Source organism: Mesoplodon densirostris, chromosome 16, assembly GCF_025265405.1.
Source record: "Mesoplodon densirostris isolate mMesDen1 chromosome 16, mMesDen1 primary haplotype, whole genome shotgun sequence".
Classification (NCBI taxonomy): Eukaryota; Metazoa; Chordata; class Mammalia; order Artiodactyla; family Ziphiidae; genus Mesoplodon; species Mesoplodon densirostris.
The window spans coordinates 27,427,862-27,445,549 of record NC_082676.1 but is presented as its reverse complement, the minus strand read 5'-3'; the positions used below and the strand labels follow the sequence as shown (position 1 = coordinate 27,445,549).

Genomic DNA, 17,688 nt, shown 5'->3' with positions numbered 1-17,688 from the left:
GAACGCAGGCTCAATAGTTGTGGCTCGCAGGCTCTAGAGCTCAGGCTCAGTAGTTGTGGCGCACAGTCTTAGTTGCTCTGTGGCATATGGGATCTTCCCAGACCAGGGCTTGAACCCGTGTCCTCTGCATTGGCAGGAGGATTCTTAACCACTGTGCCACCAGGGAAGCCCTCCCTGTTATTATCTTTATTTAATCTTTGCTCTCAGCCCCAGTCTGCTCTGCAGTTCCCAAAGTCGTTGAGAGAAAAGTCTTGAGAAAACCCACCTGCTGGAGAAAAGAACTTGGAAAAGGGACCCCTGAGTGTAAATACTGTGGGGAGAATCCTCAGTTTTCTGTCTTTTCTCTTGCTGCTTTGCCCCATGGGCAGGCCCAGTGGTGACAGTGCTGGTGGTTAGAACTCTGAGAGAACATATTTCAGACCAGAGGACCAGAAAAAACGGGCCTGTAGAGCCAGATAATGTAGATCAAATCCTGGAGCAGAGAGAATGGATGAAGGAAACCCTCTAATTCTGTGTATGAACCAACACAAGTCCTGGGTTCAACCGTAAGCTGAGCCTGTATGGAAGACACCCCAAGAAGGTGAGCAAAGTTTTGAGTACTGACACCATGTAAACCACTGCCCATATCCCAGACTAACCCCTGCACCAGGCAGACCCAAACCACATAGCAAAGCTTTGAAAGTAAAACTGATTAGAATCACTGCCTGCAGCCGGTGACATAGAACATGCAGTCTGCACCTAACCAGGTTTGCCTGCTACTAAAAAAGAACAAATTTCCAGAGGCTTTTTAACAGTACCCAGAGTCTCAGAAGATAATATTGAAAATGTCCAGGATACAATAAAAAGTTACTCAATAAGGAACATCCAACCAATTCTCAAAGCAAAAGACAATAGATGCAAACCATGAAAAGACCCAGATGTTGGAATTGTCAGACAAAGACTTCAATGCAGCTATTATAACAGTACGCTGTGAGGGAAAGATGGATGCTTTACAATGAATGCGAAAACAGACATTCTCAGCAGAGAAATAGAAGCCATAAAAAAAGAGCCAAAAAACAGGCGGTGTTGGTCAAAAGGTACAAAGCCTCAGTAATACAAAACAAACAAGTTCTGGACATCTGCACAGCACAGGGCCTGCAGTTAGTATTGTATTGTATGTATACTTAAAAACTTGCTGGGTGTGATGAATTGGGAGATTGGGATTGACATATATACACTAATATGTATAAAATGGATAACTAATAAGAACCTGCTGTATAAAAAATAAATTAAATTAAATTTAAATTTTTTAAAAAATGTTTTACAGAATAAAAAGAAAAAACCTTGCTGGGAGGGCAGATCTTTTGTTAATTACTCTCACCACAAAAAGGAAATCAATATTTTTAAAGGCGGGGGCAGGAGGAAACTTTTGGAGGTCATGGATAAATTTATGGCCTTGATTATTGTGGTGAAATTTTCAGTAGTGTATACTTACCTTCAAACTCATCAAGTTGTATACATTAAATATCTGTAGCTTTCTCTATATCAATTATACCTTAATAAAATGATTTTAAAAAGAATCACTGAATTATACTAAGAAAAAACAAATGACCAAATGACAGTTTTAGAACTTAAGAAACACAATATCTCAGATCCTAAAAATTCACAGGATGGTCTCAATAGCAAAGGGACATGACAAAGAAAAGACTCAGTAAACCTGAAGCTAGATCAATAGAAGTGATCCAATCTAAAGAAGAGAGAGAGAAAATATTTTAAAAACTGAACAGAGACTTAGGGACATGTGAGAAAATATCAAAAGATTTAATATGCACGTCATTGGAGTCCCTTAAAGGTGCAGAAAAAGAATTTTTTAAAATGATGACTGAAATTTTCCCAAGTTTGGTGAAAAACTTAAGTTTACAGATTCAAGAAACCCAGCAAACTCCAAACAGGATAAACTCAAAGGCAACCCACGTTCACACATCTCATAATCAAACTAAAAACCACCAATAAGGAAAAAACAATCTTGAAAGCAGCCAGGAAAAAAAAAAAGAACCAAAAGCCAAAAACACTTTACATTTAGGGGGCCATGGAGGCCAGAAGATAGTGGAACAGCATCTATAAAGTGCTGCAGGTTGGGACTTCCCTCGTGGCACAGTGGTTAAGAATCTGCCTGCCAATGCGGGGGACACAGGTTCGGGCCCTGGTCCGGCAAGATCCCACATGCCCCGGAGCAACTAAGCCCGTGTGCCACAACTACTGAGCCTGTGCTCTAGAGCCTGTGAGCCACAACTACTGAGCCCATGCGCCTAGAGCCCGTGCTTCACAACAAGAGAAGCCACTGCAATAAGAAGCCCATGCACCGCAACGAAGAGTAGCCCCTGCTCACCACAACTAGAGAAAGCCCGCGTGCAGCAACGAAGACCCAACGCAGCCAAAAATAAATAAATAAATAAATAAATAAATAAAAATACAGTGCTGCAAGGGACTTCCCTGGCAGTCCAGTGGTTAAGACTTCGTACTTCCACTGCAGGGGGCATGGGTTCGATCCCTGGTTGGGGAGCTAAGATCCCACATGCCACGCAACACGGCCAAAATAAATAAATAATAACAATAATAATTAAAAAATAAAGTCCTGCAGGAAAAGAACTGTCGGGAGGGAGACGCAAGAGGGAAGAGATATGGGAACAGATGTATATGTATAACTGATTCACTTTGTTATAACGCAGAAACTAACACACCATTGTGAAGCAATTATACTCCAATAAAGTTGTAAAAAAAATAAAATAAAATATAAATAAAGGCAAAAAGAAAAAGAACTGTCAACAACTCTACATCTAGCAAAAATATCCTTCAGGAATGAAAGTAAAATAAAGACATTCTCAATGAAGGAAACTAAGAGAATTTATCATCTGTGGGCCTGCTCTAAAAGAAAGTTAAAGGAAGTTCTTCAGGCTGAAGGGGTATGACCCCAGAGATAAACTTGGGAGTTTAGGAATAAATAAAGAGCAACAGGAGGGTAAAAATATGAATAATTATAATAGATTATATTTCTCCTGTCAAGTTCTTTAAAATATATATGACTTGAGAGCAAAAATCCTAACATTTTTTGGGGTATTTCAATGAATGTAGATGTAATACATATATGATAACTATTATAAAGGGGAAAAGGTAAAGGCACCTTTATGGGTTTTTTTTATTTTTATTTTTTTTCTTTTTGCGGTACGCGGGCCTCTCACTGTTGTGGCCTCTCCCATTGCGGAGCACAGGCTCCAGACGCACAGGCTCAGCGGCCATGGCTCACGGGCCCAGCCGCTCCGCAGCATGTGGAATCTTCCCGGACTGGGGCACGAACCCGTGTCCCCTGAAGCGGCAGGCAGACTCCCAACCACTGCGCCACCAGGGAAGCCTGCACCTTTATGGTTTTAATGCATCTATCTTTTACTTGAGGTGTAAAGTATGAACACTAAATAGACTGTCAAACGTTAAGTATGTATATTGTAATCCCTAGAGAAACACAGAACCTACAAAAAATTAATACAAAGATATACAGCCAAAAAGCCAATAAGTAAATTAAAATGGAAGAGTAAGAATAACCAAATAATCCATTGCACAGCTATATCTCACTTCATCCCAGTCTGGAAGCAGAGGGACATGAGTGAACAGGCTTGATGGGTGGAGCATGCAGGAAAAGTGAGCCTGTGGGTTTTTTTTTTTTTTTTTTTTTTTCGGTATGCGGGCCTCTCACTGTTGTGGCCTCCCCCGTTGCGGAGCACAGGCTCCGGACGCGCAGGCTCCGGACGCGCAGGCTCAGCGGCCATGGCTCACGGGCCCAGCCGCTCCGCGGCATATGGGATCCTCCCAGACCGGGGCACGAACCCGTATCCCCTGCATCGGCAGGCGGACTCTCAACCACTTGCGCCACCAGGGAGGCCCGAGCCTGTGGGTTTTTATGTGTGCAATTTTGGACTGATTAGAGAGGGTACTTTCCACAGGGGTCAAGGAAAGCCTCTCTGAGGTGATGACATTGAGTTGAAATTGGGAGGACAATGGTGGGGTTTGGGGTGTCAATACTTAATACCCTCTTTCTTGCCCAAGTTCTGAAACAACTGAGTCAAATGAGGAGTCAGATATATTGAATCCAAATAACATTTTGTTACCATTCCAGTTACTACTGCTGCATAACAAAGCCACCTGAAAACTTAGTGTGTAAAACAGCTGTCTGATGTTAATGGATACTGTTGGTTGGGAATTCAGAAAGGGCGCAGCAGAGATGTTCCATAATGTCTAGGATCTTAGCTGGGAAGACTCGATGGCTGAGGTGGACTTGATGGCTAGGGGCTGGGATCGTCTGGAGATGTACACGGCTAGAAGTTGAGGCTGGGTGTAGGCTGGCACCTCAGCTGGGCTGTGGCCAGAGCACCTACATATGACATGGGCTAGTTTGGCTTCCTCACGGCATGGTGGCTGGGTTATAAGAGAGAGCATCCCAAGAGAGTCCATGGCATTTTATGATCCAACTTTGGAAGTCATCACTTTTACCATGTCCTATGATTAAAGCTGTCACAAAGGTGCACTCAGTTTCAAGGAATGGGGACATAGATGCCACCATTTGATGACAGGAGTGTCAAGGTCACATTGTAAAGAGAACGTGTGGAATAGGAGATATTGTTAAGGCCACAATAACTGATAAACTTGTTTGTAGACCAGAGTTTAAGTCTGCGGGTGAAAAGTGAGGTGTGTTGTTGCTCCAGTAAAGCCTTTCTCATGGGAACACGCCAGTGGGAATAAATGAGTCTTGTTCTTGAGAGAAGAACATTTCAGCAGAGGGAGTAGTTACAAAGGCCCTGCCATGGGCAAGAGTGGAGTATATTCCAAGACCTGAAAGGCAGCATGGCTGGGGCATGGTGGGAGAGGAGGAGAGGTTGATGGGGGAGCTGCATTTGCTGAGTTTGGCAGGAGGGACCTTAAATATAGGCTAAGGAGTTTGCTGGGAGGCCAGTGGGTGCTAAGGAAGTCTGAAGGATGCCATGAAGCTGTCCCCACAAGGACCAGAGTCACATCAGGGGGCACTATCCCCATGCCCATGAGGCAGTTGAGTTTGAGAAGACAAGGCTTTGGGACTTGGCCAGGGTCCCTCACGCCCTGCCCTGTGCACCCTCGGTTTGTCCTGTGGTGCAGAAGGCCCTGGGAGATCAGGAACAGAAGCTGCAGACCATTCCGTGTGGAGCCCCAGTGCAGTATCTGAAGGGACCAGTGCCTACCCCAGAGTTAGTTTGACCCCCTGTGCCCCCAGGGTCCCACGGCCACAGCCCTTCGCCAAGTTGGACTATTCTCGTGGTGGTCAGAGCAGAGCACTGGGCTAGACCTCAAGGCAATGCCCACACTGCCCAGAGCTCCATCCATAGCCTGGCTGATACGTCACTGCTGTGGGCACCTCTAGGAGAAGCTCCGCTTAGACCATCGCATTCACCCTCCTGGTCCCCAAGTAGAGTTTGGGTGTGACTGGCATTATAGAAACGTGGAAAGGAGGCCATGCAGGCAGCCACGAAGAGGGGCTGAAACCAGCAGAGGATAGAGCTGGGACTAGAATCCTAGATGTGGGCCTCCCAAGCGCTCAGTTTCACGGCCCCTGATAACCAGGGGGTCCTTTGATGTCGTTTGTATACATCTGCCCAGGTCGGGGGTGGTGTTGATGAGGACCCGGACCCCAGGCCCGGGATGCCAATGCAGCAAGTTCTGTCGAAGCCCCACCCCCGCGCCCCTTCTCCTGGCTCGAGGCGAGTTCGGATACCCGTCCTGCCGCTTCGTGCCCTTCCTGCGGTCAGAGCGTGACGGCTTCACGGTCCTGCTCCGCTCGGGGAACGTCTTCGCCTCCTCTGCCTCTACGGTCGCCTGCAACGTGGGGGCTCCGGCTTGCACCCTCACTGACCACGTGGTGGGGGCGGGGCCTGAGCGGGTTGGAGGGGGCGAGGCCCTGGGGACGGACAGGGAGGGCCTGCGTCGGACAGGAGCAGGCGCTGGCCTGAGGGGAGTGACAGAATGGGCAGGGCCTCGGGGAGGATCTAGGGAAAGGGAGGTGTGCCCTGCGGGGGCGGGGCTTGTTGACAGGGTTGGGGCTCGGCTGGGGCGTGCTGTGGCGAGCAGGCTGACAGTAAGGGCAGGGCTCGGGAGTGGGCGGCACCACAGAATGACTGAAAGAGCAAGGCTGGAGCCAGGGCGAGGGTCTAGCGAGTCTTGCGAAGGCAGTGCGGGAAGGACTAACTGGGCAAGGGGCCGGCCGGGGGCTGAGCGATTGAGGAGGAGCCTCAGGGTACGGGCGGGGCCGGCGGGCGGGCTCAGCTAGGCGAGCTGGGCGAGGACAGGGATAACTGACGGGGACCGGGGTAGGGCTGGAGATGGTGGAACGGTAGACTACTAACTAGGTAGAGTCCAGAGGTGCGGGCACAATGAGTGTGCAAGGGGCCAGGGAAGGATGACTGGCAGCTCGAGGACGGGGAAGGAGGGAGGAGACGAGGGACGTAGGTGAGTAGAGTGAGGCAGGTGGCGGGGCCTAGAATAACGGATGCCTGTGGAGGGGGGCCAAGAGGCCATGAGTGACAGCCAGAGGGGTCGGCCTCAAACGTCTCCCCTGCAACTCTGGGAGGAATCCCTCTTCCGGCTGAACAACGCTGGCTTCGCTCACTTCGTGCCCCAGGTGTGGTGGTGCAGAGATAACAGACCTGCCGGAAGGAGGTTTCCATCTTCCAGGCCACCACCGGTCCCGTCGCGTCCCAATGAAATCCATCCGAGGGCGTCCACCTGCTCTTGATCGCGTCACGGGATCGTTCCTAGGGCCGGGAAACCCGCCACTAGCGACCGCCCCCGTGGTAGCCCTGGTTCGGCGTCGGTTCTGAGCCGGCCCTCCTGTCCAAGTTGCAGAAGCCCTTTCTGGACTGGTCCCTGCTGGATCTGCGGGTCTTCGCACGACGTCCTCCGAGCCTGCTCTGCCGCCCGGGCACCTTCATGCTGGCGCTGCCCGTCGCCCCGAAGGACGCAGTGTCCCGGAATCACAGTGTCCCTGCTGGGAGTCAGCTTTCCAGCTGGTGGCGGGGATCGGGCTCTGCTCTGCCCTGACCACGCCCCCTCTGTTTACCGGCCCCTCCCGCCGCCCAACTGGCCCCATCCCCTTAGTGCCTCGGTTGCCCTGCTCTTCCCTGGCCCACTCTTACACGCGGTCCCCGCCCCTAAGGATAAGCCCCACCTACTCCTACCTTCCGGTCTCCGACTACCCTATATCTCCTCCCCAGTCCCTGCACTTCTTGGCCTCGCCCCCTCCTATCCCAGGCGTCCTCCCCACGTTCAAATGTCTCCAGGGGTTCCCCAGGGGCTGGGGATACGGGTCCGCAACGCTTTGTCCAACACCTCTTCCTACTTTCGGCTTTGTGTCCTCCATGAGGCCTAGCTCTTCCTCAGTATCTCCTCTGGGCTGGGAGGCCAGAGGTGGGTCCTGCATGAAGCCTGAATAGGAGGGGAGGGGGTCGTACCAGCAGGATGCTGAGATTGTGGCTCAGGTCTTTGTGTCTGAGCAGAAACTCAGGGCCTGCCTGAATCTGATCAAGTGAGAGAGAGCTGCTCCTTTCTGTATGGGTTCCTACTGGGGGGTTGGAGCCGCAGGGCTGCCTGAAAGGGACAGATCCCTCTCACCTCCTATTCCTGCTGTTCCTGAAATCTCAGCCTTCATTCACATGTAGGGCCCCCTGCCGCTGGAGCCCACCTTGGTTCCCAGGGAAGACTCCTACTCCTCGGCCCCGGGACACCTGAGTGACCTGCTTTATGGGAGAGTCTGACTATTTCCAGGTTCCAGACCTTCAGACGCTGCTGGGCATCACCCTCTAGGCAGTGGTGCTGCCCTATATCAACCTTGAGCTGCCGTGGAGCCTGCCATCACCCCATCACCCTCAGCCCTGGGGCTGGCTTCCCAAACAGATGTTCCTTGTCACAGCACTGCTCCACATCTGGAGCCTGGCGTTCCCACAGAGATGGGGGTGGGAGACGGTAGAGAAGAACAGAGGGTCAAGTTCTCCAGGGTCAAGTTCTCCCTTGGGAGGCCCTTGTAATGGATGGGGAAACTGAGGCCCAGAAATGGAGCCACTTAGTCACGAGTGTGGCAGCAGTGAAGCCTTCACATTTGCCACTCAGCCCAGTGCAGCCAGCACCCACCTGCCCCTGGAAAGGTCTGACAAGGCTCAAGGTGTGTCCTCCCCAGGTTGCCTGAAGGAGGGCCTTACCTCATCTTCTGTCCTTAGGGCTAATCTTCAGGACACCCTGGACAGCATCCAAGAGGTAGGGTGGTCCTCTTTGGGTTCTCTCAAATCTGGAATTCCCTTGATCACGGGGAAGGGGGAGGAGCAGCCCCCAGGAGTAAGCAAGGCCAGTCCTGGGAGCTGGGGTCTCTTGGACATCCAGGAGACTCCCACACTGCCTTCTCACCTCCCAGAATGGAGGTGACATGCATCCTGCCCACTCTACGGTCTCTCTAGCACCTCCCCCTGAGTCCCTGCTCTTCAAGACTCATCTGCTTCCAGGGCACTAAGCCCCTTCCTCCAGGCACTGGCTAGAGTGGGTCTCTATGGCTTCACTGGGCTACAGGAACCCTGATGGGTGGGTGGGTGCTCGGCACACCTCAGGGGACCAGAGCTTGCAGACCTAGAAAGTTCTGGCCCCAGGCCACGAAAGAATTCACAGCCTTCACCCATCAGTCCAGAATCAGTATTCTAACAATTCCAAGCCATATTTACTGAACGCATGTTCTGCTCCATTTAACTACATCACTCCCCTACTTACCTTTTTTGGTTTCCCAGCTTTAAAATAAAATCCAAGATCCACACCGTGGCTTATGAGGCCCTGCTTGGTACTCCAGCCTCTCTCCAGCTTTCTCCTTTGCCCATTACACTCTGGCCAAGATGGCCTCTCTCTCTGTGAACACACCTGTGTTTTTCTGCCTCTGGGCCTTTGCACAGGCCTCTCTCTGCTTGGAATTGGATCGTAAGCCCTAAAATGGCAGGGACCGTGTTTGGTTTTGTTTGTCTCTAAATCCCCAAGCATTTAACCTGTTAAACAATAGACAATAATGCCAGCTGTAATAGGTCTTAATAAATAGTTCTTGAATAAATGTGCCTGATGCACATTTTTCTATTGACATATTTAATCTTTACAACAATCATGTAAGGTAAGAGATATCATTAGCTCTCTTTTTCAGAAAACAGAAACTCAGGGAGGTTTGGCCATTTGTTGAAGGTCACACAGCTAAGATTTGAACCCAGGGGGAGGATTTTTTCACCTGTCATTGAATATGAGGGCATTCGTGCCAGGTGGTACACCACAGGCCAGCTCCCAGATTCTAGATGCTTGTAGCTTCCTGGAGCAGGAAGGCATGGGGTCTGGGCTGGAAAGTTGCCAAGACTTGGGTCCTCAAAAGCCCTAAGAGAGCATTGCAGGTGGAAGAAACAGCGGTGAGCAAAGGTGTGAAGGCAGGAAGATCCAGCTCCTGGGACAACCGGACTCGCAGGCCTGGGCCAGCCCAGGACACACAGCCAGCTGGTCCCAGGGCTGCGTCAGCTGGGGGTCTCCAGAGGCATCCCGGTGGGCAGGGAAATTGAGGCGGGGAGTCATTGCGCAGCCCCTCTCCCCAGTCTGTGGCTGGGAGCCCCCAGGGATGCGGGCTGGGCTCTCCCAGGCAGGACGTTCCCACGCGGGGGCGGTCCTGGGAAAGGCTGTGGGGCGGGCCCGGAGGCGGGCGCCAGCGCTCCGGTCCCTCTTCAGCCTGTTCTCTGTTACTTGCTCCGCAGACCCCGGTCGCGCTCTGGCTTCTGCTGAGCCGCACGGTAAGTGAGTGGGTGGGGAGAGCCCCGGCTGCCCAAACCCGGGCCGGTGAGAGACGCGGCTGGGACTCCGGCTTTTACCACCCGTGGGGGCGCTGCTATAGAGGAGGATGGGGGAGCGGGGGGGGGGCGGCTACTGGCAACTCAGAGTTGAGGGGAACTTTCCTCCGTCCCCATATGGGGAGGCATCTCTTTCCTCAAATGTAGATTACTCCTTCCCTCCCCATGGGTGGGGCTCTCAACCACTTATCACTGATGGGGAGCCCTTCCTTTCCAGATGTGCGGCCCCTTCCCACTTTCCATATATGGTACACCCCTCCCTGTCTCTAATGATTGGGTGCCTCTCTTTCCCTAGATGAGGGGCCTCTTTCCATTTCCAGAAGTGGGATACCCTGTTCTTCTCCCCACATGTGTGCCTCTCTTCCTCCCTCTGCCCCAGTTTGGTCCTTGTCCTCCTCTAAGTCCCCTCCTCGCCCCCCTGGGATGCCAGACCCTGAGATTTCCCTGGGGATGGGGGGGTTGGGCTCGCCTGTCTCCCTCTCCCACCAGGTCCAGCAGAGCAGGCTTTCCAGGCACGTAGGCAGCCAATTATGGGGGAAGGGGTGGGGGCCAAACCATCTGCAGGAGACCTTGGCAGATGGCCCTGTAGCGAGGAGAGTTATCCCAGTACCTGCTCCCTCCCTACCTGGACTCCCACCCTATTTCCTCTAGAGGACAAACAGCTGAGAGAGGTTTCCCAACCTAGCCACCGTGAGCTGGGGCTGGAACCAGAACCCAGGCTCCCAGACCCAAACTGTTCAGGTCCTGCCTTAAGAGTTAGGCCTCCTCCCACTTCTCAGATGGTAAACTGAGGTCCCAGGAGGAGGCTCCAAATGTCTAGGATGCCCATCAACCCCCATAGGTATATCATACAAAATTAGAAGGGGCAGGAGGTGACCTTGAAATCCTGGGGACCAGTCCCCCAGCCACAACACCTGTGAAAAAGCTGTTCCTCTGTCTGGATCCTGAGGGGAAGGGCAGAGGGCAGAGGGCAGGACTCATCCACACACCCCCCTCCCCCACAAGATGTCCTTTAGAGCTGCCTGGAGCTTGGTGCTGAGGAAAGGAGGACTTGGAATGCGAGGGATCCACAGCCCAGGAGGCACTGGTAAGACCTGGACACCCACCCCGCCCTGACCCTTGCCTAACTGCAAGGCCAGGGGCAAGGGTCCTGTCTGCAGGCTGCCCCTGGTCCCTTTCATGCTGCCCTGGGCCTGCCCCAAACCATTTCCCATGATCCTACCCCTTGGTCCAGGGCCACATTCTTCCAGGAAATAGAGACAGCCGTCCCCTCCTCCCAAGCATTCTCAGGGTCTGACCCCCATATCTCAGGCCCCTAAGGCCTTTGTGTCCTGAGGCTGAGGGTGCTGATAGAACTTTGGACCACCTTTCCAGACCCTTGTGTCCATGCTGGTCAGAAGAAAGAGGCCTGAAGTAGGAGAGACTTCAGCCAGATAGAAGGGCCTTCCTGACCCTCTGGAGAATAAAAGCAGATAACACTTATTGAGCCCTTACTATGTACCCTGAGCTGTGATAAACTTTTTGCAGAGATTAACATATTTAGACTGCACAGCAGCCACATGAAGTGGATGCTATGCTGTTATCTCCATTTCTCAGATAAACAAACAGGTCCAGAGCCAGGACTCTTTGCCCAAAGCAGTTCCCATGCTATTTGGGCAAGGTGGTACCAATGCCCTCCTTGAGGGCATCTCTGGTGACAATAAACAGAAGAAGCTTTACTGAGACCCTTCTAGCACCCAGTCTTGTTCTGGACACTCACATGGAGCCCTTGAGGGCTTAGCCACCAGGGAAAGCTTCCAAGAATGGAAGCCAGAGGTAAAACCAACCTCTGTCTATCAGTGTAATTTATGGAGCATCTACTGTGTGCCAGGCACTGTGCTAAGCCTTTTGAGTGCATTATCTTGAAGCTTCCACAACAGTGTGAGTGAGGTAGGATCTTTTACTCTCCCCACTTTCCAGATGAGGACATTGAACACAGTGAGGTAAAAGGGGCTTGTCAGAGCTGGGCCGGGGTGGAACTGGGGTTCCACAACTCCAAAGCTGTGCCCTTGACCACTCTTTAAAAGCATAGGGATATAGTGAGAGGCCCGCGTACCGCGATGAAGAGCGGCCCCCGCTTGCCACAATTAGAGAAAGCCCTCGCACAGAAACGAAGACCCAACACAGCCAAAATAAATAAATTAATTAATAAACTACCCCCAGCATCTTCTAAAAAAAAAAAAAAAAAAGCATAAGTGGGGCTTCCCTGGTGGCACAGTGGTTGAGAGTCCGCCTGTCGATGCAGGGGACACGGCTTTGTGCCCCGGTTTGGGAGGATAATACATGCCGTGGAGCGGTTGGGCCCATGAGCCATGGCCGCTGAGCCTGCGCGTCCGGAGCCTGTGCTCTGCAACGGGAGAGGCCGCAACAGTGAGAGGCCCGCGTACCACCAAAAAAAAAAAAAGCAAAAAAAGCATAGGGATAGTACTTTACAGTTTGTAGGGCAGTTTCCCATCTGCCATCTCAGGTTCATCACACTGAACCTTTCCCTACCCATTGCCTTTGCCTGATGTGCCCTCCTCACCCCAGATCTTCCCAGAGGACACAGGATTTGAAGCCAGAGGGGCTGAATTGCAGCTCTGGCCCGGCTCCCTTTTGCTCTGTGAATTTCGGCAAGTCCCTTAGCTACTCAGTTTCTTCCTCTGTAAGATAAAGAGAACAATATCACAGGTCTCAGAGTGATGCCGAGCCAATGAGTCAACTCGCCCGAAGGCCTTAGCATGGCTCCTGGCACACAGTAAGTGCTCAATACGTGCCACCCTCTTTGTTAATATTACGGTTAGTGGCAGGACGTCCCAGGGGCAGCCTGAACTCAGTTCCCCCCTGTGCCCGCAGCCCACGGCAAGGAGAAGATGCCCCCCTACACCAACTACCATGCCCAGCGCTCCTACCCCATGCCCGAAGAGCCCTTCTGCACGGAGCTCAACGCAGAGCAGCAGGCCCTGAAGGAGAAGGAGAAGGGCAGCTGGACGCAGCTGAGCCACGCTGAGAAGGTGGCCCGTAGGTCTCAGGGTGGGGCTGGGGGCGACTTTGCAAAGAAGGGCCTGGCCTGTCACGGAGCAGTGGGCAGGGAGAGCCCCCAGCCAAGACAGCCAGAACCACCCAAAGACTCGAATGCATACCTGAGGGGTGAAATTCATTCCTTTGTTCATTCCTTTGTTCATTCATTGAACTGTTTGTGCACAGCCTGATGCTAGGCGATGCTGGGGACACAGAAGTGAATCCCCTTGAGGGTTCCTGCCCTCAGGGTGCTCCCAGTCCTGTGGGGGAACCAACACAAACCCAGATAGCTGTAATACAGGATATGCGGCTGGGTGAGGTGTGTTCAGGGGGCTGTGAGAACCCAAAGGAGAGAGAAAGGTGGAATCCTGGTGGGCCTTCCAGAGGAGGGTTGTTCCAGTTGGCTTTGGCTGGTGAGGAGGAGGGGCTGCCAGGTAGTAGGAACAGCATGGGGAAGGATATAGGAGCTGGAGAGCGTGGAGGGTCCTGGGCGTCCCTGAGTGGTGTGGGGAGATGGAGCAGAAAGAGGCAGGTGAGGTGGGTGGGAGAGCAGGGGCCTGGCCCTGGAAGCAGGAGGGACGTGTGACCCCAAGTGCTGCCCACCAGAGGTGCCCCTGGGAGCCGGCTTCGCCATCAGCTCCTGGCCATGCTTTGCACATCCTAGATGCTCAATAAGAATTTGCTGAATGGACAGCATCTGCTGCAGGGAGGGGGAGGCTGGAGGTCCCTGAGGCCAAGAGTTGGCCCAGGGCCCTCAGAATGGATGCACCTGAGGCCCCTCTTCCCCCACCCCTCACCTGCCTCCAGTGTACCGGCTCCAGTTCCATGAGACCTTCACAGAGATGAACCGTCGCTCCAACGAGTGGAAGACAGTGATGGGCTGTGTCTTCGTCTTCTTTGGATTCACAGGTCTGCTGATTTGGTGGCAGCGGGTCTATGGTGAGTGGCAGCGTCTCACCTGGCCGCAGCCCTCGGCCATTCCCTTGTGGCCACAGCCACCAGCCAAGCTTTGATAAGGGAACTATGCTGGCACTCATCAGAAGAGTTTTGAAAAGTCCCCCAAAGAGGTGTATGGGGAAGGGCTGAGCACGGCTGCCTGGGTTGGAATGTAGGGACCCTACCTCTCTGGGCCTCAATTCTCTCATCTGTAAAATGGGAATAATAGTGCCCACATCTCAGGGTTCTTGTGAGGATTTAATTAGAAAACTGTTGCCTAGTGCCTGGCACAAAGTTATGAATGATGTTGTTACTGATTACTGTTATTAACCATGAACTTTTCAGTATACTGTTTTGGCTACTGTAACAAAGAGTCTCCAATGTACAAGCTTAAACAAGATAGAAGTCTTTTTCCTCTCTCACAAAAAAGGCCAGGGGGAGTATGGGGATTCCACAATATCAGACTCCTTTTGTCTTGTTGCTCTGCCATGCAGAGCATGCAGCTTCCTTCTTGACATACAAAATGGCTGCTCCAGCTCCAGCCGTAAAGCCTACATTCTAGCCAACAAGAGGGAAAGGGAGGACACACTCTCTCTAAGGTCCAGAAGTTGCACCACCACTTCTGCTCACATCCTATTGGTTAGAAGTGATCATATGACCATGCATAGCCACAAGGGAAGCTGGGAAATATAGTCTTTAGCTGAGTGGTCATGTACCCAACTGACCATTTATTACTACAGAAGAGTGATTCTCAAAGTGGGGTCTCTGGACCAACAGCTTCACTTGGGAACTTGTTAGAAATGCAAATTCTCAGCCCCACTCTGGATCTACTGAGTCAGACACTCAGGCTGGAGCCCAGCAATCTATGTTTTAATATCCCTCTGGGTGATTCTGATGCGCACTCAGGTTTGAGAAGCACTGCTCTGGAAGTAGAGGGGAGGATGTTGGGGATGAGGTGGCAGTCTCTGCCTCAATTGACTTCACCTCCAGGGGCCTCACTTTGTTTCTTCTTCTGTAAAAGTGTGATGGGAATTTCTACCTTGCATGAGGATGAAATGAGAGAACCTTTGGGAAAAATTCTATTCTAGCCCAATGTTTGGTACTAATCAGTACCCATAAAGATCCTTCCCTTCTTTCACACCCACTGGAATAGAAAGTACCAGGGTGGCTTCCCTGGTGGCGCAGTGGTTGAGTCCGCCTGCTGATGCAGGGGACATGGGTTCGTGCCCCGGTCCGGGAAGATCCCACATGCTGCAAAGTGGCTGGGCCCGTGAGCCATGGCCACTGAGCCTGTGTGTCCGGAGCCTGTGCTCCGCAACGAGAGAGGCCACATCAGTGAGAGGCCTGCGAACTGCAAAAAAAAAAAAAAAAAAGAAAGTGCCAGGGACAAAGGTCAGGCAGGTTAACATGGCCTGGGAGCTCTGGCCCCCAGGCCTTTCTTGGTCCACACATCAAGGCACCTAAAATGCCTCCGTGAGTTTACCCTTTGGGTCCCCATCGCTTTAAAGTGAACACCCCTATCCTACCTCCCACTCCCAACCCCTTCAGGAAGCAGAAGAAACTATCTCATCCTGGACCCTTCCCAATAAGTGGGAGCAAACTCAGCAATTATAGTTATAGTAGCTATCATGTATTAGGGGTTTTCATATCTTCCCTCATTCTGCCAATTGCATTATAAATACCAACACATTCAATCCCCACAACCCTAGTGGACAGGACCTGTTTTTGACAGGTAAGGAAACTGGGGCTCAGAGATGAAGTGACTTGTTCAAGGTCACACAGCAAGGGAGTGGTGGAGCTGGGATTTGGACCCAGAAAGACTTCAAACCAGTGCTCCTCTTACCCTTGAGTCACATAGTAGGTGAGGAAACTGAGGCTCAGAAAGGGGAAGTACCTTGGCCCAGTTCCCACACCAAGTCTAAGGCAGAGCGGGGATCATAACTCAGAGGTCCCCAGCGTGCAGCTTTAGTGGGGAGCCTGGTGGGGGATGGACAGGGTGGCAAGGGGTCCTCATGCAGGGCGCCCTGACCTTGTGCCTGGAGACCCTGACTCAGCAGGAGGGGGTGGGCCTGGCAGGGTCCTGCACAACCCTGTCCCTACCCGGTTCCTTCCCTGAAGTGTTCCCTAAGAAACCCATCACCCTGATGGATGAGTGGAAGGCCCAGCAGCTCCAGCGCATCCTGGACATGAAGGGCAACCCTGTGCAAGGCCTGGCCTCCCGGTGGGACTATGAGAAGAAGGAGTGGAAGAAGTGACGTGGCATCCCAGCTGCTCGCGCTGCAACCCTGCCCCGGCCCGGAGCCTATGGAGGCCCCTCCCCGCTACTTAACCCCAATAAAGCTGGCCTGCTCTCATCTGCCTTTAGTCTCCGCCGCAGCCTCTACCTGCCATAAAGCCTACATTATACCTAAAATTGGGCAGGACAGTAAGTGAGAGGCAGTAAGCCACTTTCCAGGGCCCCACTTATCAGGGAGGGCTTCCTGGAGGAGTAGAGGTTGGGGTTGAGCCTTAAATGATTGGTGGGATTAGGAAAGGCAGGAAGGAGAGGGAAGGCATTCCAGGTGGAGGGAATGGCTTGAGCAAAGGTAAGGACACTCCTATATTCAGTCAACTAACAAATACTTACTGAGTATCTGCTGTGTGCCACGTACTAATCTAGGGGCTGAGGATGCAGCAGTGAACAAGACACACAAAGTGTCTGGCCTCAAGGAGGAGGTGTTTTTTTACGTGTGTGTGTGTGTGTGTGTGTGTGTGTGTGTGTGTGTGTGTGTAGGGGGGGAGACAGAAAAAGGAATAAGTAAGTATAATATACAGTATGTTACACAGTAATCAGGCTATGAAGGAACAAAACAGAGCAGGATAAACGGACAGAGCTAAAAGGGGTTTGGAGGTGGTAGGTGAAGCCTCTTAGAAGAGGTGGCATATGAGAAGACAAAACAGCAAGTGCAAAGATCCTGAGACAGGATTTTAGTTTGTCAGTTTGTGGGATGTGGAACATCAAGGAGGCCACAGTGACTGGAGTAGAATGACTTGGAGAATAGTAGGAAGGTGTGTGTTGTGGGAGAGGGTTGGTCTTGGGGCAGAAAGCAGATTATATAGGAATACACACACACATACCCCAGAACCAAGAAGAGAAGCCTCCTTTCCTCTTGGCATGTCTCCTCCAGCTCCCTCTACTGGAGAAGTTTAGCATCTCACTGTAAAGGGGGCGGTGCCCAGAGTCCTGCTCATTATCTTAGAGCAGGCACTGAGGGGTCAATTTGGGCTGGAAGGGCAATACATTGATAACCGGCACAGCATCTTTGAGAAAGTCTTGGCCAGGCCAATGGGGAGCCTTAGAGCAAAAAAAGCCCATTAGATGAGTCCTGTGTTGGGCAAAATTGACCCATCCCTAGAGGCCCACTGTGCTCAGTCCTCTGTAGTCCTTGGTTTCCTAGGGGGGCTGTGGCCTTGGCATGAACACTGCAGCAGCTCTGAAAGTGCAGCAGCTGGAGGTGGTCATACACCTCTCCTCTTCATAGAAGGTCCTCTTGAAGAGACATCTGAGCGGCACACCTCCAAGGACACCCTGGGTGCCTGTGGAGGGACTCAGCAGAGCAATTGGGACAATGTTCATTCAATCAACAAATATTTATTGTGCATCGACTATGTACCAGACTCTGGGGACAGAGTGAATGAGACCTCATTCCAGTGTCGTGATTTCCAGTCCTCATGAATCTGAAAGTCTGTAATGGTCACCCTAATACATTATAGAACAGATGAGTGCTAAGAAGGGGAGATACATGGTACTTGGACTGACCTAATCTAGAGA

General features: G+C 51.9%; 1 protein-coding gene across 1 annotated transcript; it reads left to right on the top strand.

Moving 5' to 3' along the window:
• Positions 1-8,103: 8,103 nt before the first annotated feature.
• LOC132476758 (cytochrome c oxidase subunit 4 isoform 2, mitochondrial) lies at positions 8,104-16,167 on the top strand. The gene is made up of 6 exons (XM_060078910.1): positions 8,104-8,304; positions 9,810-9,845; positions 10,908-10,989; positions 12,777-12,941; positions 13,749-13,880; positions 15,996-16,167. Exons 1-6 carry the CDS (start codon positions 8,104-8,106, stop codon positions 16,130-16,132), a joined length of 753 nt encoding a protein of 250 aa, XP_059934893.1. The 3' UTR covers positions 16,133-16,167.
• The last annotated feature ends 1,521 nt before the right edge of the window (positions 16,168-17,688 follow it).

What these genes read in the sequence shown, in the direction of transcription:
- LOC132476758 (XM_060078910.1), top strand. Translation starts at nt 8,104, where the DNA reads ATGGAGCCACTTAGTCACGAGTGTGGCAGCAGTGAAGCCTTCACATTT. An exon ending in CCACAGCCCAGGAGGCACTG is followed by an intron (nt 10,990 to 12,776) that starts GTAAGACCTGGA and finishes CTGTGCCCGCAG; the next exon opens with CCCACGGCAAGGAGAAGATG. An exon ending in TTGGTGGCAGCGGGTCTATG is followed by an intron (nt 13,881 to 15,995) that starts GTGAGTGGCAGC and finishes CCTTCCCTGAAG; the next exon opens with TGTTCCCTAAGAAACCCATC.